The 26804-nt window shown below is 41.3% G+C and overlaps 1 protein-coding gene across 6 annotated transcripts in view; it reads left to right on the top strand.

The window, feature by feature from the left end:
• Klhl5 (kelch like family member 5) overlaps nucleotides 1-26804 on the top strand; it is a 60291-nt gene that overhangs the window by 18977 nt on the left and 14510 nt on the right. The window contains exons 1-6 of one of the 6 annotated variants that reach the window (XM_052198112.1): nucleotides 2943-3094; nucleotides 3882-4284; nucleotides 14222-14404; nucleotides 16108-16244; nucleotides 17786-17982; nucleotides 22188-22400. In XM_052198112.1, coding sequence (XP_052054072.1) covers nucleotides 3076-3094; nucleotides 3882-4284; nucleotides 14222-14404; nucleotides 16108-16244; nucleotides 17786-17982; nucleotides 22188-22400 — 1152 coding nt within the window. In that variant the 5' untranslated portion in view covers nucleotides 2943-3075. Of the gene's footprint in view, nucleotides 1-2942; nucleotides 3095-3881; nucleotides 4285-14221; nucleotides 14405-16107; nucleotides 16245-17785; nucleotides 17983-22187; nucleotides 22401-26269; nucleotides 26396-26804 lie in introns of those variants that run through there. The other 5 variants (XM_052198117.1, XM_052198113.1, XM_052198116.1 and 2 more) reach the window with 5 other exon arrangements.

The following is a 26804-nucleotide window of genomic DNA, read 5'->3' as shown; positions in this document are numbered from 1 at the left end:
GTCAGGCCTGCTGAAGGAGATGAAATTAGTGCTTTTCTTTTAAAATGTGGATGTGAGTAAAGTTAAACTACTCAAATTTGAAATGCGTATACCTTCAATGCAGCGATTCTCCTGGGAACTAGTTGCGTAAACATAAGAGCCTCCCAAGACACTTAATTCAGTGTTGCCCTTAGTAGCAAACAAAAAACTTGAAAACAACTCAAAGCCTGTTATTTGCAAGATGGGTATTGTTGGTTTGGATTGGTTTGGTTTGGTCTGGTTTGGTTTGGTTTGGTTTGGATTGGTTTGGATTGGATTGGATTGGATTGGATTGGATTGGATTGGATTGGTTTGGTTTGGTTTGGTTTGGTTTGGTTTGGTTTGGTTTGGTTTGGTTTGGTTTGGTTTGAAACAGGCCTCATACTATAGACAAGGCTGGCTTGGAACTTGAGATGTGGCCCAAACTGGCCTCAAATTCATGGCAGTGATCATGTTTCAGCCTCCTTAGTTCTGACATGTACAGGATGAGCCACCACGCCTACCTCAAAGAGATAGTAACGAACTGTCCTACAAGTATGAAATGTCATGAAACTGTTTAAAAGGTTTATTAGTTAATATCCCCATGTGCATATGAAATTATATAAGCAAAGCAACATGCAGAGCTAGAGAGATGTCTCAGTGGTGAAGAGCACTTGCTGTTCTCTTCCAGAGGACTAAGTCCACTCCCAGACCCAGGTAGGGTTGTAGTTCATAACATCCGAAACTCCAACCCCCTACACTTCTGGCCTCTGAGGACACCTGCATTCCACTGTACATCCAATCGCGTACACCTACACATAACTTAAAGTATTTCCAAAAGAAAAATGTTCAAATTGTTTGTACAGTATTCTCTCTCTTCTAGCAATAATCAAAATTCTTATAAATGTGTGAAAGTGACATTATAAGTAAGGGAGGGGCGAATTAAATCCTGGTCATGATGGCAGCAGTTAAAAGCTGCTGGTTGTCCTTCTGCAGCCCAATCCTGGTGTCCCTTTCAAATTGTGGAGCCTGTCTGATAGCCTGCTCAGAACAGCTACTATTGTAAACAGGTATACATTCTATTCATGTTTTGATCAAAGGTCCTTTGGACCCTTCTAGCAGTAGGGATGTGGCCTTATAGTTTAACATCCATGGCTCCTTAAGTCTGAATTTCTTCTAATGGAGAATTACTTTTGAGGAATGTCTCGTGTCTCAGTGGTCCTTAATGAAAGCCACGGTTGAGTTCAGGTTTCAGTGACTCACCAGACAAGATATCAAACCACTTTATCTATTAGAAACAGCATTTCCTGGAATTCAGAGCACTGGCAAATGTTCTCACATTGATTCAACTCAATTTAAAATTTCACTTATATAAAATGATACTTATTAAAATTTATTTTGTGGGACTGGAGAGGTGGCTCAGTGGTAAGAATGCTTGCTCGGTAAGCACAAGGACTTAGTTGGAATCCCCAGCGCCCATGTAAAAAGCTGAGCATGACTGTAGACATCATACCTCTGACAAGGCACTGTACAGGAGGAGGGGCACAGATCCCAAGAGCTCCCTCCCTGGCCAGCCAGCTAATCCGGTCAGGGAGAGACCCTGTCTCAGTCAGTAAGGGAGAGCAGGACGCAGAGACGCCTGCACATGTGCACCACCACATGCACGGCACACAAATTGTTCTTTTTGCAATATATCACGATCCTTTGTCAGCATATAAGTTTAAAAGCATCTTTAAAAGCTCTAAGATGTTGGGGGTCTTTCCTTTGCGTGCTGTGTATAGAAGTAGTTGGCAGGCTCTTTTTGAATGAAGAGAGGGAAGGTAAGGTCCTTACGCACCATTGCTGTGACATTTCTCACTGTGGCAATGTAGACTGTGCTTTGCCGAGATGCTGTCATCTTTGGCACCTGCCTCTCAAGGCTTACAGCACTCTGGTCATCCCAGCTACTGAAAGCTCCATCTCCAGTGTACAGAGACTTTTGTCAGGAAGGAGTCTGCTACCTGCATTAGGATCCACAAGCCCAGAGAAGTGGAGGAATTGTTTGTAAGGGCAGCAATACTGGAGATATATAATAACCTTGAGAGAGGAGTAGGATTTACAGCCAGGGAACTGAAAGTCAAACAGCATTGTAAAAGAGGCCCCGTGACGCCATATGGACTCAGTGACATCATAGTTGTCTGAGGTGGGTGAGAGCACAGCCCGGGGGTCACTCCACCCCTACGTGCTCCCACCACTCTAATTTTCCAAGGCGTTGCTCTCCTAGGCGCCCTACTTGGTGCCGCCCTGACTTTGTACTCAGGGCATCTTGTCTTCTTCCTTTATCTAACTTTCTCCTGTTGGTAAAGTTAACTGGGTATGGCTGGCTGACCGAACCCCTCCTCCTCAGCGTGTTCATCCCCAGCTTATGTAAATGCAGCGTCATTGAACCTAAACCATTCCTACCCCTGAGCTAAGGGTTCTTTCACAGTGCGCAGGACAGAACTCTATGTGGCTTCTCAAGCTGCTTATTCTGTTTTTCTGAGCAGTTCTTATTTTTAGGGGATACCTGAGGTTAAGCTACAGGCCTCATGGTATTATTATGCCTACAAAACAGACTCTTTTCTTTTGGTCAGCCAATATGAAACCAGCTTTATGTGAAATTATTTGACAGGGGGTTCAGTACTGAAAGCCTAAATTCCATTCTGCACTTATAAATCACAAATTCTTAATATTACACCATTATCCTATTTTATATTTTAACTAATCAGTGGTTTTTTTTTTCACTTCAGTAACTGTATTTACTCATTTTGGATGTTAGGCATTAGTATGTGTGTATTTCCGTCTTCCACCACACCTACTAGAATACTCAAAGTAACTATCTTTAAATTTATTTTAAATTTTGATTTTATTTTCTTATCAATTTGCGGCGAGCTTGTGCACAGCACTGCTCTGTCTTGTTGGTCACAGAGGCCACTGCCCAGTGCTTGCTGCAGCCAAAGGACATCTGGGTGGCCTTGAGCTTCACCACCCCTCTTCAACAGGAAATCTCAGTGTTAAGCTGGAGGAAGCAGTCCTTTTGAACTGGAATGATATTGTGTCATGGTATCTCTTTTAAAGAGTAAGTACTGACATATTTTGGTCCATTATAGTTTTCAAACTTTTTCTTCTAGTTTTTCTCATTATCCTTTGTTCAAATGAACTCTTACCCAAGGATGTCACTGTGCATCCTGGGAGGAGAGGGAGGAGACAGGATAGTGGCCAGCAGTCCAGAGCTCTAACTTAGACCCTCCTCCTCACCCCCACCCAACACAGCTCAAGAATCCTCGAATCTCATTTAAAATGCTTTGTAAGAAACTTGTTCTGTGATATCTCGTCTAGCAACTTGGTTTAAAAGCAGGAACCACTGCTGGTAGTAAAGTGGGTTTTAAGTACAAAGGAAAATACTCTGGGTTACAGCCCTTGTTTCAGCAATAAAAGAGTTAATGCACTGAGCAGTAGAGGCTGCGATTCGATTCTGCAGCGGGATAGTGCTCTCAGTCTCTGTCAGTCGCGGTTTAGAGAAGGGGGTGGTGTTCTGCATTTGAAAGGACTTTAATGAATGCTGTCAGTGTTTGTGAGAGCCCAGGGTCTGTATGGGAAGGGGAGCTGGGGAAGTGCTGGGGCTGCTTCAGGATAGGTGGATCAGAGTTTGCTCTGATTGAGCGGAATGTTCCACCGCGGTTCATCTTTATTCATTATCCTTTGTTCTTTATAGTCTGATATATTGGGATGAAAGTAAGTGTAGATATATATTTGAACGATTTATTTTCTTTTAAAGCTATTTGTTGGGTACAGCAGGGGATATACTTCTCTTGTCTTGGTTGGATGCACAAATCTGTGTGCCTTGCTTTTTGCCCGTTGCCTAGACGATCACTCGGTTTCTCTGAGGATGTCTGGTTCTCGAAAAGAGTTTGACGTGAAACAGATCTTGAAAATCAGGTGGAGGTGGTTTGGCCATCAAGCATCATCTAACTCTTCAGGTGACAGCCAGCAGGGAGAATTTTGGAACCGAGGACAGACTGGAGCAAACGGTGGGAGAAAGTTTTTAGATCCGTGTAACCTACAATTGCCTTTGGCTTCAATTGGTTACCGAAGGTCCAGCCAACTGGATTTTCAGAATTCACCTTCTTGGCCAATGGCATCCACCTCTGATGTCCCTGCATTTGAGTTTACAGCAGAAGGCTGTGGCGGTGCACACTGGCTGGAGAGACCAGAAGTGGACGATGGCACTAGTGAAGAGGAAAACGAATCTGATTCCAGCTCGAGCAGGTCGATTATTCTCTTACTGTCAGGATGGGGTGCGGGGTGTCTGCTCTATGATATTGGAGATTATTGAATATTTACTTGCTAGCCTCTGAGTGTCCGTGCATCTGCTCCTGTGTACTGACTGCACGAACGGCACCTTGGGTGGATATGTATGTTTGCTAGGATCGGAAGACGTCTCAGCATTAATTCTGTGAAATCTAAAGGCAACAAATAGCTTTCATTTTGAAATACCTCGTGTTTCATGTATAGATCTGACATGGCTTTGAAAATAATATATAGCAGCAGTTTTATACATTGTTGCCTGGCATTATTCATCTGGCTTCTATATTTACAGTAAAACTATAAGACATTTATACAGTATAGATTCTTGTGATATTTTGGGTTATAATAGACTATGGAGTTGTTTTAATTTGATAAAAATGAAAGGTTTTACAAAAAGAGACACACTGTAGCTCCCAATTTTTGACACCATTTTAGTTGTCAATACTATTTTTCTATGGTTATGTCTTTGTCCTGTGGATATTGCAGCTCTGCAGACTAAGACAGAGAATGCTAAGTAACATGTCTCTTTCAAGGATAACACCACCAATTCCCCTTATCCCCACTTTCCACTGAAATTCATACTGTTTAAAGGAAAAGAAAGATAATCTTTTAGGAAAGTTTAAGAGAACATGGTGTTGGGGGTGCTAGATGTGGTCAGACAGTCAAAAAGACGATAAGGAAAATGAGTTAGAAGAAATGCAAAAAAGAAAAGAATTGATAATTTCATGATGATTTTATTCCTCATCCCTGGTGTCCTTATCCTTAGGAGGGATTTTCTTGGTTCATTTTACATGCTGTGTAACAAGTTAAAGCTAACTTTCTGATATATCTTCACTCTAAAATATTTCTAAATACTTAAAGACACAAACACCTACTCATTTGATATTTGATTACTTTTTTCTCCTTAAATTTTGTTTACAGGTTTTGATTACTATAAACTCTGAGTTATTGTTAGTGTAAATCTAGAAGAACTAAGATCAAATGGACTCAGGTAGTCAAGCATCTCGTGCTTGGAGATCCTCACCCCCTTCTCCTCCTCTAACCTTCAGAACATGGAATTCTGACCTGTGGGAGGACAAAAACGTAAACTAGTCATCTGTGATCTGTATAATGGAGGGAGGGACTATCTTTACTTAGGTAAATAATATATTCAATTAAAAAATTTTTACTACCTCATGATTTGCCTTTATCATAAGGGAAGAGGAGCTATGAATAATTTTAATATTGAGATTAACTGAACTAGTGTGATCCTATTATATCTTGGGGGAAACTTTTGACATAAAGAAAACAAATTTTTAATTTTTTAATTTTTTTACCAATTTCTGTGTAAAAATAATCATTCCATTTGAAAAATCAATATATTAAGAATATTTTAATAATGTTAAAAAATAAAACATTCACTTCTTTACCAGCTTAGGTCATAAAACTATTAACATCTATCTACTACCCAATTATGTGATCATAACATTTATGCACATGTCTAATATTGAGAAAATTTATTATACCTACTTCCTATATCAGAGGTAGTTAACATAACCAATGAATATTAAATTTAACCCTCTTTTGTGTATACATTGAAATATTTTGGTGAGGTGTTAGTAATGAGAGAAAATATTTTTGTTCTGACTCAGAGATAGTTATTGTATGTTCCTCAAGAATCTTACATTGATATTTTTACTTATAGAAATGTAAAAAATAAAATGCAAATCAAGAATATGGTGAAAGATGGGAGTAGACAGTTCACATCCTCAGAGACTAACTTAAGAAAATACTATGTATACAATAAAACACAATAAAAGAGACCGTCTGACCTGTAGATGGGAGGAGCCATGCAAGAGCTTGTCCTTGGCGGTTTAACATTTCAATCTTATTCCCCCCCCAAAAAGGTCTAGGGTTTAGAGTGTGCTTTGTCCCTCACATCTCCATGACCTCCTATGTTAAATGTGTCCAGTTATGCCTCTGTCAGTCCTCTGGTTGGCACTGTAACCTTTGTCACAGGGAGAAATTTGTTGCCCTTAGCTTTTTAAGTAGCCAGAGTTCTCTAATGGGTGTCCTTTTACTATAAGCAAATCCAAGCCCATTAATACTATTGTCAAAGAAGTTGCAGTGACATTTATCAGATTTGTCTACATAACTCGGAGCAATTCTTTTTGTATATATTTGCAAATAATGAGCTAGGAAATCTTCTGAGCATGTTATAAATTAATATCTGAAAATATTGACGATACATTGAAGACGCACATATAACATACTAATTTCTTCTTAGGAGCAGTCAGCAAACAGCTATCAGAACTTTCAGTTTTTAGGTTAGGAGAAAGACAGCTGAGTGGTTTTGCATCATCAGAATGCTAACAGCCATCAAGGATGTGGGCATCTGAGGGCAGTGGCTGCCAGTGTCCTATGCAAGGACTGTATTGTCAGCTGTTATCCAGCCGAGGGCTCTGCCCAAGCATTGACCTCTAACCACCTTCACTGCCACTTCGCTGAACCATTTAAACATTTCTCAGCTTTTAATTTTCATCTTGACTCTGTAGCCTAGTTGCACTTTCTCTGTGGGGGTCAATTTTGGTACTAAAATATAAGCTTCGTTTTGTTTTGTTTTGATATAGTGTGAGCAATTTCAGACTTTAAGTGATAGAATTTTCAAGTCTTATGTGAGATAGATTTCTAACATCTATCTAGTTAGGCTAATTCTTACCAGGGCCATCAAGGGTTAGGGTTAGGGCCATCAAGGTGTCCATAGCTACTACCACATAATCAAGGTATAAATGGTTAAATATCACTCAACTGACTCACTGTAGAATTAGGTAATTTTTGATACCTATTAAGTAAAGAAATTGTTATTATCATTATTATTATTACTGTTATTGGTGGTGGTGGTAGTAGTGGTGGTTTTTCAAGACAGAGTTTCTCTGTGCAGCCATGGCTGTCCTGAAATAGAAATCCACCTGCCTCTGCCTTGAGTGCTGGGATTAAAGGCATATGCCAACAGATATTTGAACTTTTAAAGTCAGTTTTGCACAAAATATTATTGTATGGTAATCTGTTTAGTTTCTACAGTACTATTTTCATAGACACATTTTACACGGTATTTAATTTTATGTTACGTGATGAGTGTTGCCTGCACTGATGTATGTGTGTCAGTTGTGGTACTGGTATCCATAAAGGCCAGAAGAGGGTGCTAGAACCCCTATAACTGAATTGCTTTCAAATTCTGTTTCACCTCTGGATATCCTAGACTCCTTCTGCCTCCCATCCATCCCTTTCTAAAGATATTATCTTTAAAAAGTGTGTTTTTACTTACGTTACTTATCTTGCTATTTGAATATAATTACATTTTTCTCTTTCCTAATTCTCCTATATACTATTCCTTGTTCTCTCTCAAATTTAATATGTGTGTGTGTGTGTGTGTGTATACCTAAATATGACCTGTGTTGCAGACAGTTAAGAGCTGCCATGTGGATGCTGGACTCATACCTGGGGCTTCAGCAAGAGCAGTAAGGGCTTCTACCTGCTGAGCTGTTTCCCTCCCCCATGTTAAGATGGCATCTTTTTATGTAGTTCAGATTGCCCTGGATCCTTCCTTAGCCTTCCAGATGTGGAGGTTGTGGGATATGCCACTATTCTCAACTACAATTGACCCTTTAAGTTCCAGGTTTTTGAAGCAAAAGTACCCAAGAATGATAAAATCACATTTTATTTTGCTTATATTGTGCTTGAATCTGGACAGTGAGGTTTTAAGGTTTTAAATGTGAAAACAATGACATGCATGTGCCTACACATACATATGCGCGTGCATGTGTATACACACACACACACACACAAATACACATTTAATTTGGTTAAATTTAGGAATGAGTGTGTTAATAGATTGTAGATTAAAATGATTTGTCAAAGACTATCAGAAGCACAGGTGACAGGTGGACCAGTGGCCGAGGGCAGATAACGCTCTGCCTCACGGCTCATTCAGAGGCCCATAGCCCTTTGCATATCTTTCTCTACAACGTAGAGAAATATCCTCTCTGTGTGCCCAAAGCTTACCCAGCTCCCTCTCCATTCTCATTTGAGGGAAAGACCAAAGAGAAGCCTGGGTGTGAGACAAATGGCATGAACTGTGTGTCTCTCATTCCGTTGGTGAGGAGAACTCAGCTATGTGGTCGGAGCTAGTTAGAAAAGAGGCTTTAAATGTCCTCTCTGAGTGTAGCCGCAAGTCCAGCTACAAGTCAGTATTATAGAACTAACAGACCTGAGGTTATAACAGAAGTGCAGTGAGGAAAACCTGGGGTTGCCGAGACACTCTAACGGGGGTGCTGGAGGTCTTCATGCTTGAATGGCTAGCCCTTCATTGACAGAGCACTCTCCTCAGCCCCATGCGCAGTCTTCTAAGAATGAATGTAGCATGCATCTGCATATAGATATATCTTTTGTTTAATGCATATTTAGATTATTATAGTATTTTCCCTAAACAACCTTTAATAAATCTTTCCTGCTGCCCAGTCTCTGTATACATAGATAATTTCCTTAGTACAGACACTCGAGGCTACCTCATGTGTTTTAGGTTCCTGGTTTGTATCCTCAGAGTCATTTCATAGTGATTGCTGCTATTTTAATTTCCTCCAGCACCATGTGTGAGAGCCTGTTGAGTCTTTCACTTCATACCGGCCACTGGAGATTCTTAGAATCATCTTAACTCTGTCACAGATAATGTTTCCATGGGGCGGGGTAGGAGGGAATTCTCAAATAAAAATGTGTTTTCTTGAGAAGGCAAGGGACAAAAATGCTTTTCTGTTTTGAGGGGTGCTGGGGATTGAACCCAAGGCCTTGCCGTTGCTAAGCAGTGTTCTAGCACTGAACTTCAGGCAGTTCCAGTTCTTAAAGATAATCCTTGAGCTCTTGATATATATATCAAGAGTTTTACCTTGCTGTAGAAAGGAGAACTTGTCCGTGGCCATACCACCCTGAATGCTTCTGATCTCAGAAGCTAAGCAGGGTCAGGCCTGGTTGGCACTTGAATGGGAGGAAGGGGCACTCCTTAAAGGAGCCCCCGCTGCTTCCTCTTCTTCCTCACTTCCCTACAGACTTCCCCGTCTGCTGCCTTCCCACAAGCCAATGGGCCTTTCCTCCCTCTGCATCCCAGCAATCAAGCCCAGAGATGCGTGTGATGCTCGAGTGAAGTCATGGTTTTCCATCTCCACTTCTATGTATATTTTATAGCCCTGATTTGGTCCAGTTTGCTTTGTTTTAGGTTTTGGAGGTAAGGTTTCATGTAGCCCAAGCGGGCAATGAACTGCCAATCCTTCTGCCTTCACCCCCTAAGTGCTGGAATTACAGACATGTACCATCATCAGTCCTGGCTTCTGTCTGTAGTTTACAAATTATAATTGCACAATGCTATCTGTACATCCCTTATAATTTATTAAATAAATTTAGGGCATTCTTTAAGTATGCTGAATAGTATATGTAAAAAACAAATCTAAGACAAATAACCTACACCAATAAATTTGTATTTTACTTTATACTTGTGATTATGAGCATTTGTGAAAGATGCTAAAAGATTCATGACACAGTAATGGCGCCTTTGCAGAGGCATAGATCCTAGACGTCACCTGTTATGACGCAGGTGCCAAGCATCAATCACTTCACTGGGAGTGAGCCAGGCAGGCTCGCACAGCTCCAGAGCAGCTCATGACCTACTCAAAGTCATGCAGTATAGTTTTTATAAGTTACTTTTTAAAACTTTACTAAAAACAATGACTTCATTAAAAAAATCTACTGTGCCAGATATGGTAGTAGACCTTTAATCCTATTACTAGGGGGGCAGAGGTTGGCAATTTCCATGTTTGAGGCCCACCTGATCTACTAGTGAGCTCCAGGCCAGCCAGAGCTGCGTAGGGAGATCCTGTCCCAGAGAGAGGGTGTGTGGTGTGGTGTGGTGAGGAGGAGTGTCATGGCACATATCATGTATACACATATGTATATATGTAAACATGCATGTGATTTCACATACATGTGAAATCTGGAGAATTACACATGCTGGTCCATATTGCCAAATAGATGTTTTCTACCATATAAAACTTGAGTTCCATTTCCAGACCTTCCACTAAAGGTCCTTTCTACACATCCCCTCGGCATCCCAATGTCACAGTGCCACACCTTGGGGGTCACTATTTAAATAGCTGAACCTTTTTGTTCTTGCCTATTTTTTGTGTGTTCAGCCATTTTCTGACTTAAATTCATCCCTAGTTCAGTGACATAGACTAAAAATTAAACAGTTCCATACCACCTGGAAATATTCCTCAATGTATAATTCATTACAGTGAAGGTCTGCCACAAATGATTTGAATAACTTCTTGCAGTTCTTTGAAATGCAATTTACCATATTAGTAATGTACTATAAACAAAACTAAGCAGAGATGCTACATGAGGTTCTTCTGTTATCATGCAAGGCTCAGGCAGAACAGAGAGAAATATACTTTAAATGTTCCAAAAGGACCTATTCCTGGATGTTTCTGTTGTAAGTTAGGATGCCTACTTGGTTTACTAAATGCCATTTTAAAGAGAAAGTATGAACTGAGTTATAAAAATTGGTAATAATGGGGATTATCTTTTAACAGACAACCAGAGAGCGTTGCATCAGCACAAGGCCTTTCATTAGCCACTTGCACCTTCTCCCACCACTGACTTCCCTGTGTGTCCCTACCCTGAGTGGACTATGTACGAATTGTTTCATTTCATAATCTTCCTACAAAAAATATTTTAAAATAAATATTGTGCATTGTTCCTATTTTGGTGGCGAAGAAGGTAAAGGCTAGAGAAATAATAACATGCCCAGTGACACACAGTGAGTGACTGAATTAGGGTTGAACCCAGCACTGTGCAGTCAGACTTCATGCATTAATGAGTTTGCACAGGTTCCCGCTGACCCACCATATTAGGCATTTAAAGTGTGACTAGTCCAACTACTAAAGAACTGGTGTTTTTTTTTTTTTTTTTTTTTTTTGCAAAAATAAAACCATGGGTTTTAAAATTTGAAATGGATTCAGAATGGCCAGTTGTATTGGGTAACAGCTCTAGAGCCTTCCTAAAATGCCCTCAGTCACTCTCCAGCACTCTCCAACCTAACTCTCAAAAGTAAAGCACACTGGGAAAGACGGAGCTGGAAATGTTTGCTTGTCAGTTGTGTGACGCCGTGGATGTGGTGTGCTCTCCATCCCCTGGAAGCCTTTCCCATACCTAGCTGAGGAGCTGTCACTCAGGAGTGGACTTGGGTCTGAAATCTTTCATTCTAATGCCTGCCCTCAATGGATTTTTATTCTCCCATCAAACCTTTAGTCCTTGAACTAATACTGTAGTCCTGGGACTTCATGTAGAGGTGGGAAGGATTTCTCAGTCTTTTGCGAACAATTCCAACAGTGTGAACATCTTCTGATCCAGAACAGTATTTAGCTGCCCTGTGTTTCCTTGGCTGGTCATGTTAGCCATTTAAGACCTCAAATTTTTTCATATGCAAGATAAGACACTTGCATTAAATGACAGAATAGGTTTCTTTTAGTTGTGAAATTTCTATATATACTGTTTGAATACATATAGTTTAATTCCTTGTAGTTGAATGGATGTACAGTAAATTATTTTTTTAAGAGAGTACTTATTAGAATTATATTATCCGAATTGCCTTTAGAAAATAAAAGCAGGACTTGCTGGGGAGCTGTGCAGCCACTGAGGCCTGTTGAGGGGCTCTGCTTCATTCTGTTCAGCACACTGTGTGGACACAGCTGTACTTTCCCACAGACTACAACCCAGAAGCCTGCGTTTCTTTTGATCCTTCATTTGAAGTAATGGATGTGATTTCTATCTCTAGAAACCTGTAATTGTCACATTGAAATTATATGTTCCCTTAAGGTGGTAGCAGCTGAAGACTTGATAGCAAATAGGAAAGAAGTTTGAAGTGTTATTCTAGAAGTGCAAGAGGTTTTCTGTTAATGTTTTTGCGTACAGTGTTGGAGTGACTCACGGTTAAGAGCACTTGTTCTTCCAGAGAACTTGCATTTGGTTCACAGCACCCATATGGTGGCTCACGGTTGCCTATAAGACCAGTTTTAGAGGTATCTAGAATCTTCTTCTGATCTGTGCACACAGAGTGCACTCATATACATTCAGGCACACACCACACACACACACACACACACACAGAGAGAGAGAAAAACTAAAAAAATAAAATGTAAAAATGGCTATATTTCACCTATAAGCACATTTTTTAAATGACAAATCTTCCATTAAGTTCTACTAGTTCATTTAAACATTCTAGGAAATTCAGTTTACATCTGTTGGAAGTAAAGATTCCATCCTTCAGATCAGTGTTTTGACCTGTAGGTTCATTATACACTCAATCTTCTAATGTATATACCTTCTAACCAAAGTGTATATCAGTGGTCCTCAGTCCATGGAAATATTAGGAGCACCTCATGACTTTTGAAAAAATGTAGTTTCTGGGTTTCACCTCAGACCAAGAGAGATACCCAAGTGTGAGTGGTCCCCACGATACCCAGGTTTATCTGGGGAATCCAATTCAAATTCCCTGGAAATTCCTGATGAGAAATAAAATGGTCTACTAATGAACTGGGCTTTTCTCAATATCAAAGACTATAATAACTTAGTGACAACTATTAAATAATGACTGTTCTTCTCAAATTGAATATTGATTAGTGTTTACGATCGGATGATGACTCAAACCTTTCTGCTTACTCGCTGGCTAGTCATTCCTGTTCATTCAGGTGAAGCATAGAGAGTGGGGTACACACATCAGAACCCCAAGAAAGAAGTACTTCATTTACTTTGTTTTAGAGAGAATTCATGGCTTACAAAAATTAGATACTGTGACTTTTCTCCTACTCTTAAGATATTAATGTGTGCATGCCCCTCCCTCGGGGCACACATATGTGTAAGAAAGGCTGGGAACTTTGGTCTAGCTGCCTCCCAGGAGAAAAAGGCTTCACCAGAGAGCAGTCTCTACATGCATGACCAAACTCTGTAACCCTTGGCAAGGAACTTTCTAACTTCAGATCATTTTACTTTAAAAAGTAAAAGATCTTACTTTTTGTTTTGATAATATTTTCTATTAAGACAATTTCCTTACAATATCCTGAAGCTTACTTCAATACAGCATTCTACAGAGTTGCTGAGAAATATCCAAGTTAAACCCTGCCTGGGTATTAACTGACTCATATAGTCAGATGTGATGTGATGGGCCACTCCAGTACACATACCTGGGACTCCAGCCTTGAGTTACTTTAAACTAACTTAACTTTTAAAATATGTATTATTGCTTGTCTGAGTTTTTGAGAGAATCATTTACAATGCTGTTTTTTGTAGCAGTGTATTTTATAGATAACATCTATGAAAAATAACCCATTTTTAAGTAAAGGATAATTTCTATCTCAAACACAATAATAATGACACCATTAAATATATTAGGAGATAAATCTATCGGTATGAATATAGCTTGGCTGTTTTTTTCAGCAGAGTAACAGAGTTTACCAAAGATACCTAAAAAATGGCAATCAAAGAATGCGCATAGCTATAGCTGTTGGTGGTACCTTCATTCATGTGCTTGTAAGACACACATACCCAAAGCATCATGGATTTTAAAACACAAATGTAGTAAGCAGGTCTGTAATCCCAGACTTGGTACACTGAGGCAAAGATGGTTAGGGTTTGAGGCGAGCCTGGCCTGTGCTGTGAGACGCTGCACAGGAAGAAGAAAAAGACAATGACTGGTTACCCACTAATATTGATTGATGGCTCTGCTTCTTATATTGCACATGAAGGGTTTTACGGGACTTACTGGGGAAAGGCTTTAATTACATGCTGATTTTTTTCAATGTGTGTCTCCTCTTTTCAGGACTTCTAATAGCAGTCAGACATTGTCATCCTGCCAGGCTATGGAGCCATGCTCATCAGATGAATTCTTTCAAGCCCTTAACCATGCAGAGCAAACATTTAAAAAAATGGAAAACTACTTGAGGCACAAGCAACTGTGTGACGTCATTTTAGTCGCTGGTGATCGCAGGATTCCAGCTCACAGGTAACTATCCTCTTCATGTCTACACATGTGAAATGTTCCCTAGGTAACGTTACGTGTGGTGAGGTGAGGTACATCAGTTAACCCTTAGGCCTCGGGGCGGTGATCTGTCTCACAGAATGTCTGTGAAGAAAACTGCGTGTGTGTGTGTGTGTGTGTGTGTGTGTGTGTGTGTGTGAACACAGGCATTAGCCTCAGATCAGTCAGTCAGTATTGTTTGCTGAAGATGACATCTACAGCAAACAGTTTTCACACATATTAAATGCTCATTAGATGCTTTAAATAAGCTTGATGGAAATTAGAGTTTGTGGATAGCCAGAAGGGGAAAAAAAATAGAGTTTGCAAACTCTTAACGATTTTTTTTTTCTGTCTCTAATGCTGTGGGTGAACCAGGCCTGCAGGATAGCTGTACACGCTGACCATTTAGGCACCCTGCCCCTTAGCAAGCTCTAAAACTCCATGCACTCCCTGATTTTGTTTTCTGATCCCCACTGATGTGGCAGTGGCAATCCTTTAACACAAACAACACATTTCTAAAGGTAAATAGAAATGTTTAGAAAAGACTAATTCATTTCTTCTGATGAGTCAACATGTTCAGTTATTCACTGTTAATTGCCACATTGATCACAAAAATTATTTTTATACCTCCCAACATTAATTGATATTGTTCAAAATTTTTTATAAAATCCCTCAAAGTGGAAACCAAGCCAATAGAAAGCAGGAGCTCGGGTTTATAGCTGTGAGTTAGCATACATTTAGCGGTGAAGCCCTGTCATAAAAAGTCTGTGTTGCGAACACAGTTTCTCAGAGAGGTGATTTCAACATTAATTTCCCAGAGGCGGCATCTCAGGGTGGCTCTGAAACGGAGCTCATCACCTCTGCCACCGGCATGTGCTGACACCAGCGCTTGTCACAGATGACCCCTCCCTCGGGTTCTCGGCTCGCTCTGGCCCTACACTGTAGCAAAGAGCCTGTAGCTCTGGAAAGCTTTCGTGACTCCCAGATCACTGAGCTGAAAGCCAGAGTACCTGTGGCGACCTGTGAGACCCAGCTAGCCTCAGAGTCCTCACGGGTTCCTGGGCGTGGAGAGTGTGCTCCTGCCCATGGACGAGCGCCGTCCCTTCCCAGGCACCTCCAGAACGAACGTCTCCACCTCCCTCAGTAATCATAATTTTAAGCAACAGATCTATGCCGAGTGACACCATTTACCTGTGGTCTACTTTCACCCTATAGAACTTACCACCTTTTTATTGGCTACACCAGACAAAAAATATAGACATAGTAATAGTTATGAGTTGCTAACACCATTTCCAAGTATGTCCTACATAATCACTTCTGTCCCAAATAATTTAGGTTATTTTCAAAATTGACAAAGAATAAATAACCTTTATATTTTCTTTCTTTCTTTTTACATTTTTCTTTTGACATACAGCCAACTTAATAGTAAGTGCTTATAGCTTTTTTAAAAAGCTATCATAAAGTGATGTTTGCATAATAAAATCATTTACCTCAGCAGACCGTTTCCAGTAATGGTAATTTATTATGCAAAGGAAGGAAGTAGAGCAGAAAAGGGTGTGTCAAATGCAGGGTGCATTTCCCAGGGCCATGTATTCCTGTGCGCACCAAATAAAAAAGAAGGAAATGCATTTATTAATGAAGATCCAGCTTTAACGTACTAACTGATTGCTTCTCTAATGTCTCCTCAGACTGGTGCTGTCTTCCGTCTCAGATTATTTCGCTGCTATGTTTACTAATGATGTCAGGGAGGCAAGACAAGAAGAAATAAAAATGGAAGGTGTGGAGCCGAATTCCTTGTGGTCCTTAATTCAGTACGCATACACAGGTAACAGGTCGGGAACGTAAACTGGCGTCCTTTAGGTCTGTGTCATGCAATTGGATTGCAGATTTGATTTCTTTTGCTTCCTCTTCTGTTTGTGTTTTTAAATGGGGTCTCATACATTCAAGCTGACATTGAGCTCCCTGTGTAGCCAAGGAGGGTCTTGAGCTGCTCCTGGCCCCCCTACTGTTAGGGTTCAGATTTCTGCTTTGAATGATAAAGTTCAGTTAGTTCTGCTCTCCTCATCACTACCTTTGGTGACCAGAATACTATTCTTTATTGGTTAATCTCTATGTTAAAACCTTTAAAATGATTATCATAGTGAAGCTCTTGAATAATATATTTTTAAAGATTTTTTTGGAGAGGAAAGAGTTTATTTCATCTTCTATCTTACAGTACATTATGAATGGTAGTCAGGACAGGAAATCAAACATGATCTTGGAGGCAGGCACTGAAGAAGAGGTCATGAAGGAGTAGAATTACTCTCTTGTGCAGACTGGTTTATTTTGGTTTGGTTTGTTTTTACCATTCTGTAATTTATGAAATATAAGATATACCTAACATCCAGTTCATCATCTTTGACAATTAAATAAAACACTCTGTCATCTAGCCTAACTTAAAAGACTTATAAATCCATATGTTATGTCCTGGTTTTGATCCAAAATGACTTTTAAAGATTTTTTTATAATGGTGTCTGGCTGGCTGGCTGGCTGTGGCCGACTTTTGCTGTATAGAATTTACACACACACACACACAAGTGTAGCAGGTGACTGTGGAGACCAGAGGCCTCGCATCACCTGGAGCCAGAGTCCCAGGCAGTTGTGAGCCACCTGACAGGAGCTGAGAAGAGCAGCACACAAGTCTTAACCACAGACCATCCCTCCCCAGTCCTTTGAATGAGACCTTAAAATATTTATATAAAAATAACATGACTTGGGCTTGGGGAAGTGACTTGGTTGGTAAGATTAGATGCTTTGCAAACAGGACCTGAGTTTAGATCCCCAGAACCCACTTTAAACACGGGGTGTGGATATATGCACCTGCCACCTCAGCACTGGAAGGTAGAGATAGGATGCTGCTGACTGGACGGACGGACGGATGGACGGACAGCCTAGGGAAAAGACTGTAAAAGCCAGTTTCAGTGACAGACCCTGTTTCAGAAATCAAGCAAAGGAGTGGTGGAGCAAGACAGCAGGCCTCCACACATGTGCACAGAAACACACACACACACATGCACACACACATGCACACACACACATGTAATATAATCAAATTTTACATTTAAATTTTAAGAAGTATACATCATAGATATTACTAATCAGTGCAACATTTAAAAATTCTGAAAACCAGCCATTCTTTTTTTTAAGCAGAGGTCACCAAGGGATAAAACACTCACATTCAATACTTTGTTTTTCTTTTTGGAATCTTAAGCCTTCTAGATCTGTAATTGTGTAATGAGCTCTTCTTTAGAAATCATGTCAACATCAGTTATTGTTTAAAAACAGGATGTATGAAGCCGCCTCGTTAATGACCTTCCTTCCCTTAAGGCCGACTTGAACTGAAGGAGGACAACATCGAGTGCTTGCTGTCCACGGCGTGCCTGCTGCAGCTCTCCCAGGTGGTGGAAGCCTGCTGCAAGTTCCTGATGAAGCAGCTCCACCCATCCAACTGCCTGGGCATCCGGTCCTTCGCAGACGCCCAGGGCTGCACAGACCTGCACAAGGTGGCTCACAATTACACCATGGTATGTACTCTCTTGAGAGTCAGAAGGTCAGGCGGCCGGCCCACGGCTCACCCCTGAGAGCTCAGCTACGTGTTGTTCCTTTCATGTGGCTCTGCCACAAGTCTTGAGGTTCGAGTTTATGACACAGCACTAAGTTGGGAAGGAAAACCAGCACGATTTTCCTAGTGGCAGGTACGCTGCTTTTAAAAGCAGTTTCCTAAACATTGCGCTGCGGTACATGGATGAACTGCAGATCCGTCTCACGGTCACTGGTGGAAACTGGTGACGGTGGCCATCGTGTAAGCAGTAAGATGAAGGATAAAAGATGGAATGGGAGACCTTGTATTTCAGACGCCTCTGATTACACACAAGTGCTTGTCACCATGCAAAGGCAATGCTCCTACTAACTGCAATGATTTTGTGTTCAGGTAAGAAGTTCTGATTCAGCAGCCTGAGAGATAATGGAACGTGGATTGATCTAGGATAGCAAGGGAATAGGGCATACTCGTGGAGTCCTCTGGGACCAGCCTTCGCTTTCAGCATTGTGTATGTCTGAGCAAGTACGCACATGCCGGTCAGAGGACAACTTGCAGGAGTCAGTTCCCTTTCCCACCCCGTGGATCTGAGGAGTCAAAATCAGGTGGTCAGGCTTGGTGGCAAGAGCCTTTATCCCTTTTCTCTGGGCCTAATACATGTGAAAACATCTGTATGCATTTAGGTCACTCCTGCTGTTTACAATATAGGCATGATTGCTGCCTTAAAGCTCAGATGCAAATCCAATTGAAATTAGCTGAATGTTTTTAAAGCTATTTTCATAGCCAATTAGTTGCAGTAGGTTTATTTTTTATGTCAAGGTCATTACTTGACATTACTTAGCTTCAATAGAGATATGCGATGGAACTCTAATAACAATAAGTAATTTAGAGGCAGATTGTCTGATTTGAATGTTGCTATGGGAACTGAATAAGAATGTAAAGCAAAATTCAATCTTCAGTTTAAATAAATCCCTCAGTAATTTCATTTGCTTAAAAGCAATTCTGAAGGGGAAAGGGCAACTCTAGCAAGCGTCTGGTATGTTGACGCCTGCTTGTTTCGTAAAACAGATTGAAAGTATGAGACAAATGCAGTGCTAGGCTGGTGAGCTCAGTTGGTGTGTGATAGCGCCAGGGCATGCTCAGACGTCCTCACATGCACAAGCAGGAACAGGTAACAACTCCTTGGGATGCTGGAGTCTGGAAGCTTCTATCCCATTTTTATTGCTACTGAACACGACCTGCAACATATCATTTAACCTCTGGAGAGAATATTCTAGATTATTTTATCATCATAACTACTTAATGTTATTATAGTTTATGAAGCAAATATGAACATTTCATTTTAAATTTCTAAATTTTATTTCTGAGCCTTAAAAACTTATAAAATCATTGACTTTTCTGAAGCAGTTACTTTAAAGCAAAATCATGTTCCAATAGTATTGTAAAATCTATTTAAAAACTCAGTTTTCATGTGATATAAACTATACAGAGTAAAAGGGCATTTCTCTGAAATAGACAACACTCACAGTTCGCTAAGTAGCATCCTCTTCTAATGAAATGCAGTTACTACCATTGGAAAGTGGAAGAGAGTCACACTAGATTTGTACAGATGTGTTGATTATCCAGTGTGCCATACTTGGACCCAGGCTGGCCTCAAATTCACAGCCCTGTGTGCCTAAGGGCTAAGATCGCAGGTGTGGGCCATCATGCCTGGCCATACCGTAGTGTTAAATGACCAGAAACCCATATTTCTACTTCCCACCTAACACTATAGTTTAAATAACTTTGCATGCAACTATATGATCTTCTTCCAAATTCATATTGCCTTCTTCACAATCTCTGAGTTAGAACTTCCCATGGTCAGACATTGGGCTACTTTACTATAAAAAGGAATATAAAAGAATTATTGACTGGTGTTTGGCTTTGTTCCCCATTGTGCAAAGTACTTATTACAGGTTAACAGGACAAGTGCCCTGAATGGCTGAGAGGCTTACAGTGCTGTGCGGAGTGCCAGGTCTCACTGGCACCAGGCAAACGCTTCACTCCTGAGCTGTAGCCCCACCCAGTTAGATCATTTTTGTCTCTTGCTGTGTGTTCCTGAATCATCTGATAATGTCAGTCTGCAATTGAGTAGAACAGTTTGCTTGACGCCGTTCCAGCACTGAGATTTTATTAAAATATGTTCCTGAAAATGATAATCAATCATCCAAAGTAGATTCATTTTGGTATCTTTTAACAAATCATGATGAATTGGAGCAATTGAATTTAGTTAATTATTCATGAGTGGTTTTCCTCCTAAGACTCTGCTCAAAGGGATGTCAGCCCAAGATAGATCTCAGATCAGTATCTTGCTTGGGTTACCACAGGCTAAATGGACAATATGATTCTCTTTCAGTATGGAAGATAGTTATTCATAGGCTTTATCTCTAGCTCTGGTTCAAACAGCTTTAGCTATTTCACTAAAACTATCACCTTGTCTGCTGATAATGTACAGGCAGTGCATTAGGAAGTAGAAGAGAAACATTATAAGATCGCATATATGGAATTTGTGTTTATATCCATGATGTAAGCTCTTCATGCAGTAAGACTTGCAGACTTCAAAGCAAAGAAAGATTTCTTTCTTTCAGGTGGAGAGATAGTTGTGCAGTTGTGCACTTCTCTTGCAGGAGACACACATTTATTTCCCAGCTCCCATATTAGATGGCTCACAACTACCCATAACTCTAATCTCTGGCCTCTGCAGGTGCCTGCACCCACACCCAGACACACACGTATGCACACACTTTAAAATAAAAATAAAAGATTTTAAGGAAAGATTTCTTTCAAGCTGGAGAGATGGCTCAGCGGTTAAGAGCACTAAGTGCTCTTCCAGAGGTCCTGAGTTCAATTCCCAGCAACCACATGGTGGCTCATAACCATCTACAATAGAATCTGATGCCTCTTCCTGTGTGTCTAAAAACAGCTACAGTATACTCAGATAAATATAATAAATAAATGTCTTTTTAAAAAGGAGGAAAAGATTTCTTTCTGTCCATATTAGTTAACATAATAACGATAAACAAGTTATCATTTCTAGTGTCCCATTTTCAAATCAGTCGGGACTCAGTCACGTGCCGTCTAAGGTCCTGCTCCTAAGATATGTGTGGCTCTTTTTGCTAAAAGCAAACTAACTCAGCATAAATCAGAGTAGAAGTATTCAAGTCTTCTGAATGGATCTGAAGTCCCGTGTGGCTGTCTAAAAAGCACAGGAGTGTTTGAGCTATCTGTGGTGGCACACATGTGTGACCCCAGGAGAGAAGAACCTCAGGTTCAAGTACAGCCTGTGCTACACAGGTAGACCCTGTCTTTAAAACAGAACAAACCATAACAAAACATTAATAGCCACTTTGGTTACAAAAAGTAACGTTAAGGACTGGTGCTTCGCCATGGTGGGCTATGGGGCTTTGATCAGAGTTGTCTTAGTTGGTCAGCCTGGAGGGAGGCCATTCCTGGATCAGAGGCTCCTTCCTTCACTGTTGCCTAAATTCCCTAGCATGGTGAGCCTGGTGTTAGTTCTCTTCCTTGATGTTTACTTCATTTTCTTCAATCTTTCTTCAGAAGACTTGTCAGAACTACTCCCAAACTTGAACAAAGCACTAAATAAATGTCATAGGTCCACTTCAGAGTGTCGTCATCTGACACTGTCACAGTGTTGTCATCTGACCCCGTTCCCACTCACAGTGTGCTCGTGTGACTCTGTTCCCACAGTGTGCTCGTGTGACTCTGTTCTCACAGTGTGCTCGTGTGACTCTGTTCTCACAGTGTGCTCGTGTGACTCTGTTCTCACAGTGTGCTCGTGTGACTCTGTTCCCACTCACAGTGTGCTCGTGTGACTCTGTTCCCACTCACAGTGTGCTCGTGTGACTCTGTTCCCACAGTGTGCTCGTGTGACTCTGTTCTCACAGTGTGCTCGTGTGACTCTGTTCCCACTCACAGTGTGCTCCTGTGACACAGTTTCCACTCACACATGTTTAAAAGGTGATACAGGTTCGGGATTTTCTTGGCTTTCTTTCCTAACAGGTCTAAAGTATAAAAGTGTGTCTAAAGTATAAATTATTCTAGACTCCTAATATAAAAAACTGAGCCTTTTTTCATAAAACAGTGGTGATTAAAAAGGAACAATATCATTTATTTGCTGTTTTCCCCCTCTAGGAACATTTCATGGAAGTAATCAGAAACCAGGAATTTGTGTTACTCCCAGCCAATGAAATTGCCAAGCTCTTGGCCAGTGACGACATGAACATTCCTAACGAGGAGACCATACTGAATGCCCTTCTCACCTGGGTCCGGCACGATTTGGAGCAGAGGCGGAAAGACCTCAGTAAGCTCCTGGCTTACATTAGGCTGCCTCTCCTGGCGCCGCAGGTAAGTGAGAGGCATCCGCGTACACGCGTGTTTCTTTGACTAGCCAGTCAAAGTAAGTTATACATGTACTCCTGTGGAATGTACAGCTTAGAAGACGTTCAACTAGCAAATGCTGCCTCTGTAGTTCAGAGGGGCAAGCTATCTAAAGTGCATTGATTAGCACTCTTGATTCTGAGTTAGCAGTTTGCTTGACTCTACTGTATACCTGTTCTACTAACTGGAGGGAACTTAGTCCTGAGAGCCAGGAAGTTTAGGTCAACGCATCGTCACATGTAGGTTAAGTACCCACTAGCTACGAGGTTCCACGACAAATGGTCTAACACTTGAGCTATTTGGTCTCCCCAAGTTGATTCTGACCAAATAGAGATACTTCTTTTCTGACTGTCACAATTATCATGAGAGAAGTGCATTCTGTGAAACAAAATATGATACACACACACTCACACAAACACACATATATAATTATGGTTTCAGAGTGAAGAGGCCCCTCACAGTGCATTCAGAGGTATCAATCCTCACATACAGTTTCTCCTTTGTACAGTTTGCCCTAGAATATATAGGGACTTTCCCAGTGGGTTTTTTTTTCTTCTGCCTGTCTCGGGCATGAATAGAAAAAGAGGCCTTGAAAGCAGAGTAGGAGAGAATCCTTGCTGAGTCAGGCCTGACCTCCTTTTGCTTTTTTTCTTATTATTTAAAGTGCCGCAGATATTGCCTTGTTTGTATTAATTTTGCAGATAATGCATCATCTGTCTATTGTGAGTGGAGGCTGCTGTTTGCACACTGTCTAGCAAAGACAAGAGTCTCTGCCAAGGCTTCACGCTAGGCCCTCCCTGTTACAGTGGAACTGCGTGAATGGATGGCCGTCGGAAAAATAGCACAATAAAATAATTCTCCTGAAATCAGATTTAAAGAGGGCACTTAAATTTCCTTGCTTCCCAGCAGATATTCTTTCCTATTCTTTTCTAAATGAAAGAAAATAAAATATGAAAAATGTTATTAGCTGTTGGAAAGAGCATGTATAACCACATAGCGTGGAAAGAGCTCAGTTCTGCAGTTTGAAGGGCACTCGTGGTGTGACAAGCTTCCCACCAACCTCAAATCCCTGTTCCTGTGAACTTAGGAATAGGACATCTCCGAGTCCTTAAACTTGAAAGGCAGGAGATCATTCAGTCCGACACCTGGGGTGCGAACGAAGCTTCAGGCCAACTCAAGTCCAAGCGGATGTTCGGAACACAGCGTAGCCGCCTGCTTCCTTACCTCCTCAAGCGTGCCTCTGTTTGTCTTTGCTACTGATTAACATGGAGCTCTGAGAGCCAGAGCTAGGATTCGGCCCCAAGTACAGGTCTGTGCCCTTGCCACAGACTAGTCTGCCTATTAAACACCGTGTATAAAGTTGCAGGGTATAGGATAAGGGGAAGCAGTACAAACGAGGTGTGGTTCCAGTGTGTTAGGAGAGGTCGTGATAGGTGAGGGAGCGAAACATGGAGACAATGAGGAGCCCTCCAAGAACAAAACACCACCAACAAATTATGACAGAGAATCAGAGTGACCTCCTTAAATGTCATGTGATCTGCATCTTGGACTAGACATCAAAAGTGGGGCGGGGGGTGGCGGGGGAGAGGTTCAGGAAAGAGTCCAGACTGTGCCCTGCTGTGAAGCATACACTATGGGATGTGAAGAACACTCACTTGACTGGAGCCCAAAAATAAAGAGAGGCGATGTTAGGAGATCAAGCTAGAGAAGGAACTTAACCAGATTGTGAAGAACCTTTCATCATGCCAAGAAGTTTGGACTTTATCTTAAAAGCAGTGAGGAAGGATGGGAGGATTTTATAATAGGAACGGCATAATGTAACTGTTGGGCAGCAGCACTGTAAATGCTCTGCAGAGAATCAGGGCTAGCACTAGAAAGCCATTACAAAGGCTGTCAGAGGCCAACCAGGCCAAGTAGACACCCAGGCAGTGCCAGAGAGACATGACCAGAACCTGACAAAACTTAATGACAGGGTTAGAAGACCCAACGTAATCCTGTGTGTAGAATTCAGTTAGAGGGTGAAGTCATTCTAGACAAAGAATGCAGAGTGTAGCGTGGGAAGGGGAATGGAGAACCATTTCCCCAAAATCGCTCAGCTCCTTAAATCTTAAATCCTCAATGATATTAAGAGAAAAAAAAATGGATAAACTTACCAGCATGTTGAAACCCAAAGCAAAAGAATGATTCTGGCCAGGGAGAATGGAAAAGCACTAGTGCTGGACTGTGGGAAACACTGACGTTCAATGGCCATTACCAACCTAGTCAAATGAGAGAGTTACTGGAACTTGATTCCATGACTGAGGAGGAGGAGGAAGGGTTGTGTCGTCAGGTGCTACACAGAAGACAGACAAGGAGGGGGACTCTGGGGGGCTAGCCTAGTGGTTTTGAAGTGTAGAATCGATAGCACCTGTGAACTTTATGAAATACAAATACTAACTAGACCTTATCTCAGAACTCTGTGAGATGGGCCCTAGAAACCTCGGATTTGGATGCCTGCTCAGATTTAAGAACCCCCTGTCCATGATGAGCTGTAGTAATGCAGGAGCAAATATGGTTGGGTTGGCTACAGTGCCCTGCACAATGACAACAGTTACTTTGCCTCTGAGCTCTGAGCTATGTTTTCCTTAATTAAAATGATAATAGTAAGTTGCACGATGTAACACTTTTACTCTGTCTCCACCTAAATACACCTTTGGTAACTTACACTATGAATAGGATACAGTGTATTTAGATGATTGTCATTACTCCCCATCCTACTCCCCAAGGAACACAGGCATAGGCCCACCCACCTGCACAGGCACACACACACTTGCGCGCGCGCGCACACACACACACACACATACACACAGAGACAGAGACAGAGACAGACAGAGAGAGAGACAGAGAAAGACAAAGAGAGCGTGCTTCATGGGAAATTTACTGTGCTTGAGTGCCTGTAGAAAACTGACTGTGCCTCCCTCAATGGCTGTCACCTGCAAAGCACCTCAGCTAAGGGAGAGCCTCACGAGCCCCTCCTCGTCCACGTTGGGTATTGGCCGGCTTGTGCTTGAGCCTGTCCAGGTCTTGTGCAGGCCATCACAGATGCGTTAGTTCTTGAGTGCAAAGGCCCTGCCATGGCCACAACTCACTGCTTTGTGGCAATCTCCCCTCAGCTCTGGTTTTTGTAATCTCTCTGTCCCCCTTCCACAGTGTTCCCTGAGTCATTGGGGAGGGGTGTAATAGATTTCCCAGGTGTGTGTGTGTGTGTGTGTGTGTATGTTTGTGTGTGTGTGTGTGTTACAGAGTTTCCAGTTAAGGGTGATTACTTTTTGGTTCTAGGGATTTGGATTTAGGTTTTGGTGATAAAAATGAAAAACAAAATTACACAATTACCAAGTAGAATTCTGAAGTTAGATTCTGTATGTTTTACATACAAAATATATAACAATTATTAAAATTGTCAAATGCCTATCAAGTAATTAATGACTATTTTAAGAACTGAGACTAGGTATAATAACCTAGAGAATTTATACTTGTGAAATCGTGTTTTCTCAATGATATCATATAAATGAGATTTTTATCATGTTAGACAAAGTACTTTGAGCCCTTGCTAGACAGAATTTGGCTTCCAAGTATTCATTTTATTATAGTGCCAACAACAGTAGACATTGTAAATGATGGAAGAAATAATATGTATATTTATAACATGCTACACAATGGTCTTTTTAAAATTTTTAAATGTCTTATTCATAAGTGGATTTGTACGTGTGTGATGGGGAGGGGCACACACTCCACAGTGTGCTTGTGGAGGTCAGAGGACAGCTTCATGAGGTGTGTTCTCTCCCACCTTTACATAGGTTCCAGGGCTGGAGCTCAGCTCACCAGACTTGCACGGCAAGGACTTTGCTCACTCAGCCATCTCATCAACCCCGAAATGAGCTTTTTTAAAATTATTTTTGCTTGTGTGTATGTGCACACGCATGCACACACATGTGCTGTGTGTACTCATTTGTATGTATGCACATGTCTCTGCAGATGCACATGTATGAAGGTGTGAGTGCATACAGATACCAGGGGTCCACATCAGTTGTCTTTCTCAGCCACTGTCTGCCTCTTTTGAGGACCTCTCACTGAATCGGGAGCTCATCACTATGGCCGCCAGGGAGCAGCCGCCTGCCTGCGGCCCCCCACGCTGAAGTCACAGATGCATGCCTTGGTACCTGGCTTTTGTGGGGGACCTGGAGTTTTGAATTCAAGTTCATACATGTGTAGTGGGCATTTTACCAGCTGAGCTGTCCCCAGTCTCCAAATGATCGATCATTTTACATGACTTTCCAAAGAAACTGGATAATCAAAAAGGAAGTGATTGTGGTCATGTTATTTACTCTTGGG

The sequence above is a fragment of the Apodemus sylvaticus genome, chromosome 11 (genome assembly GCF_947179515.1).
Source record: "Apodemus sylvaticus chromosome 11, mApoSyl1.1, whole genome shotgun sequence".
Classification (NCBI taxonomy): domain Eukaryota; kingdom Metazoa; phylum Chordata; class Mammalia; order Rodentia; family Muridae; genus Apodemus; species Apodemus sylvaticus.
The sequence above is the reverse complement of the archived record's forward strand: the minus strand, read 5'-3'. Positions and strand labels throughout refer to the sequence as shown.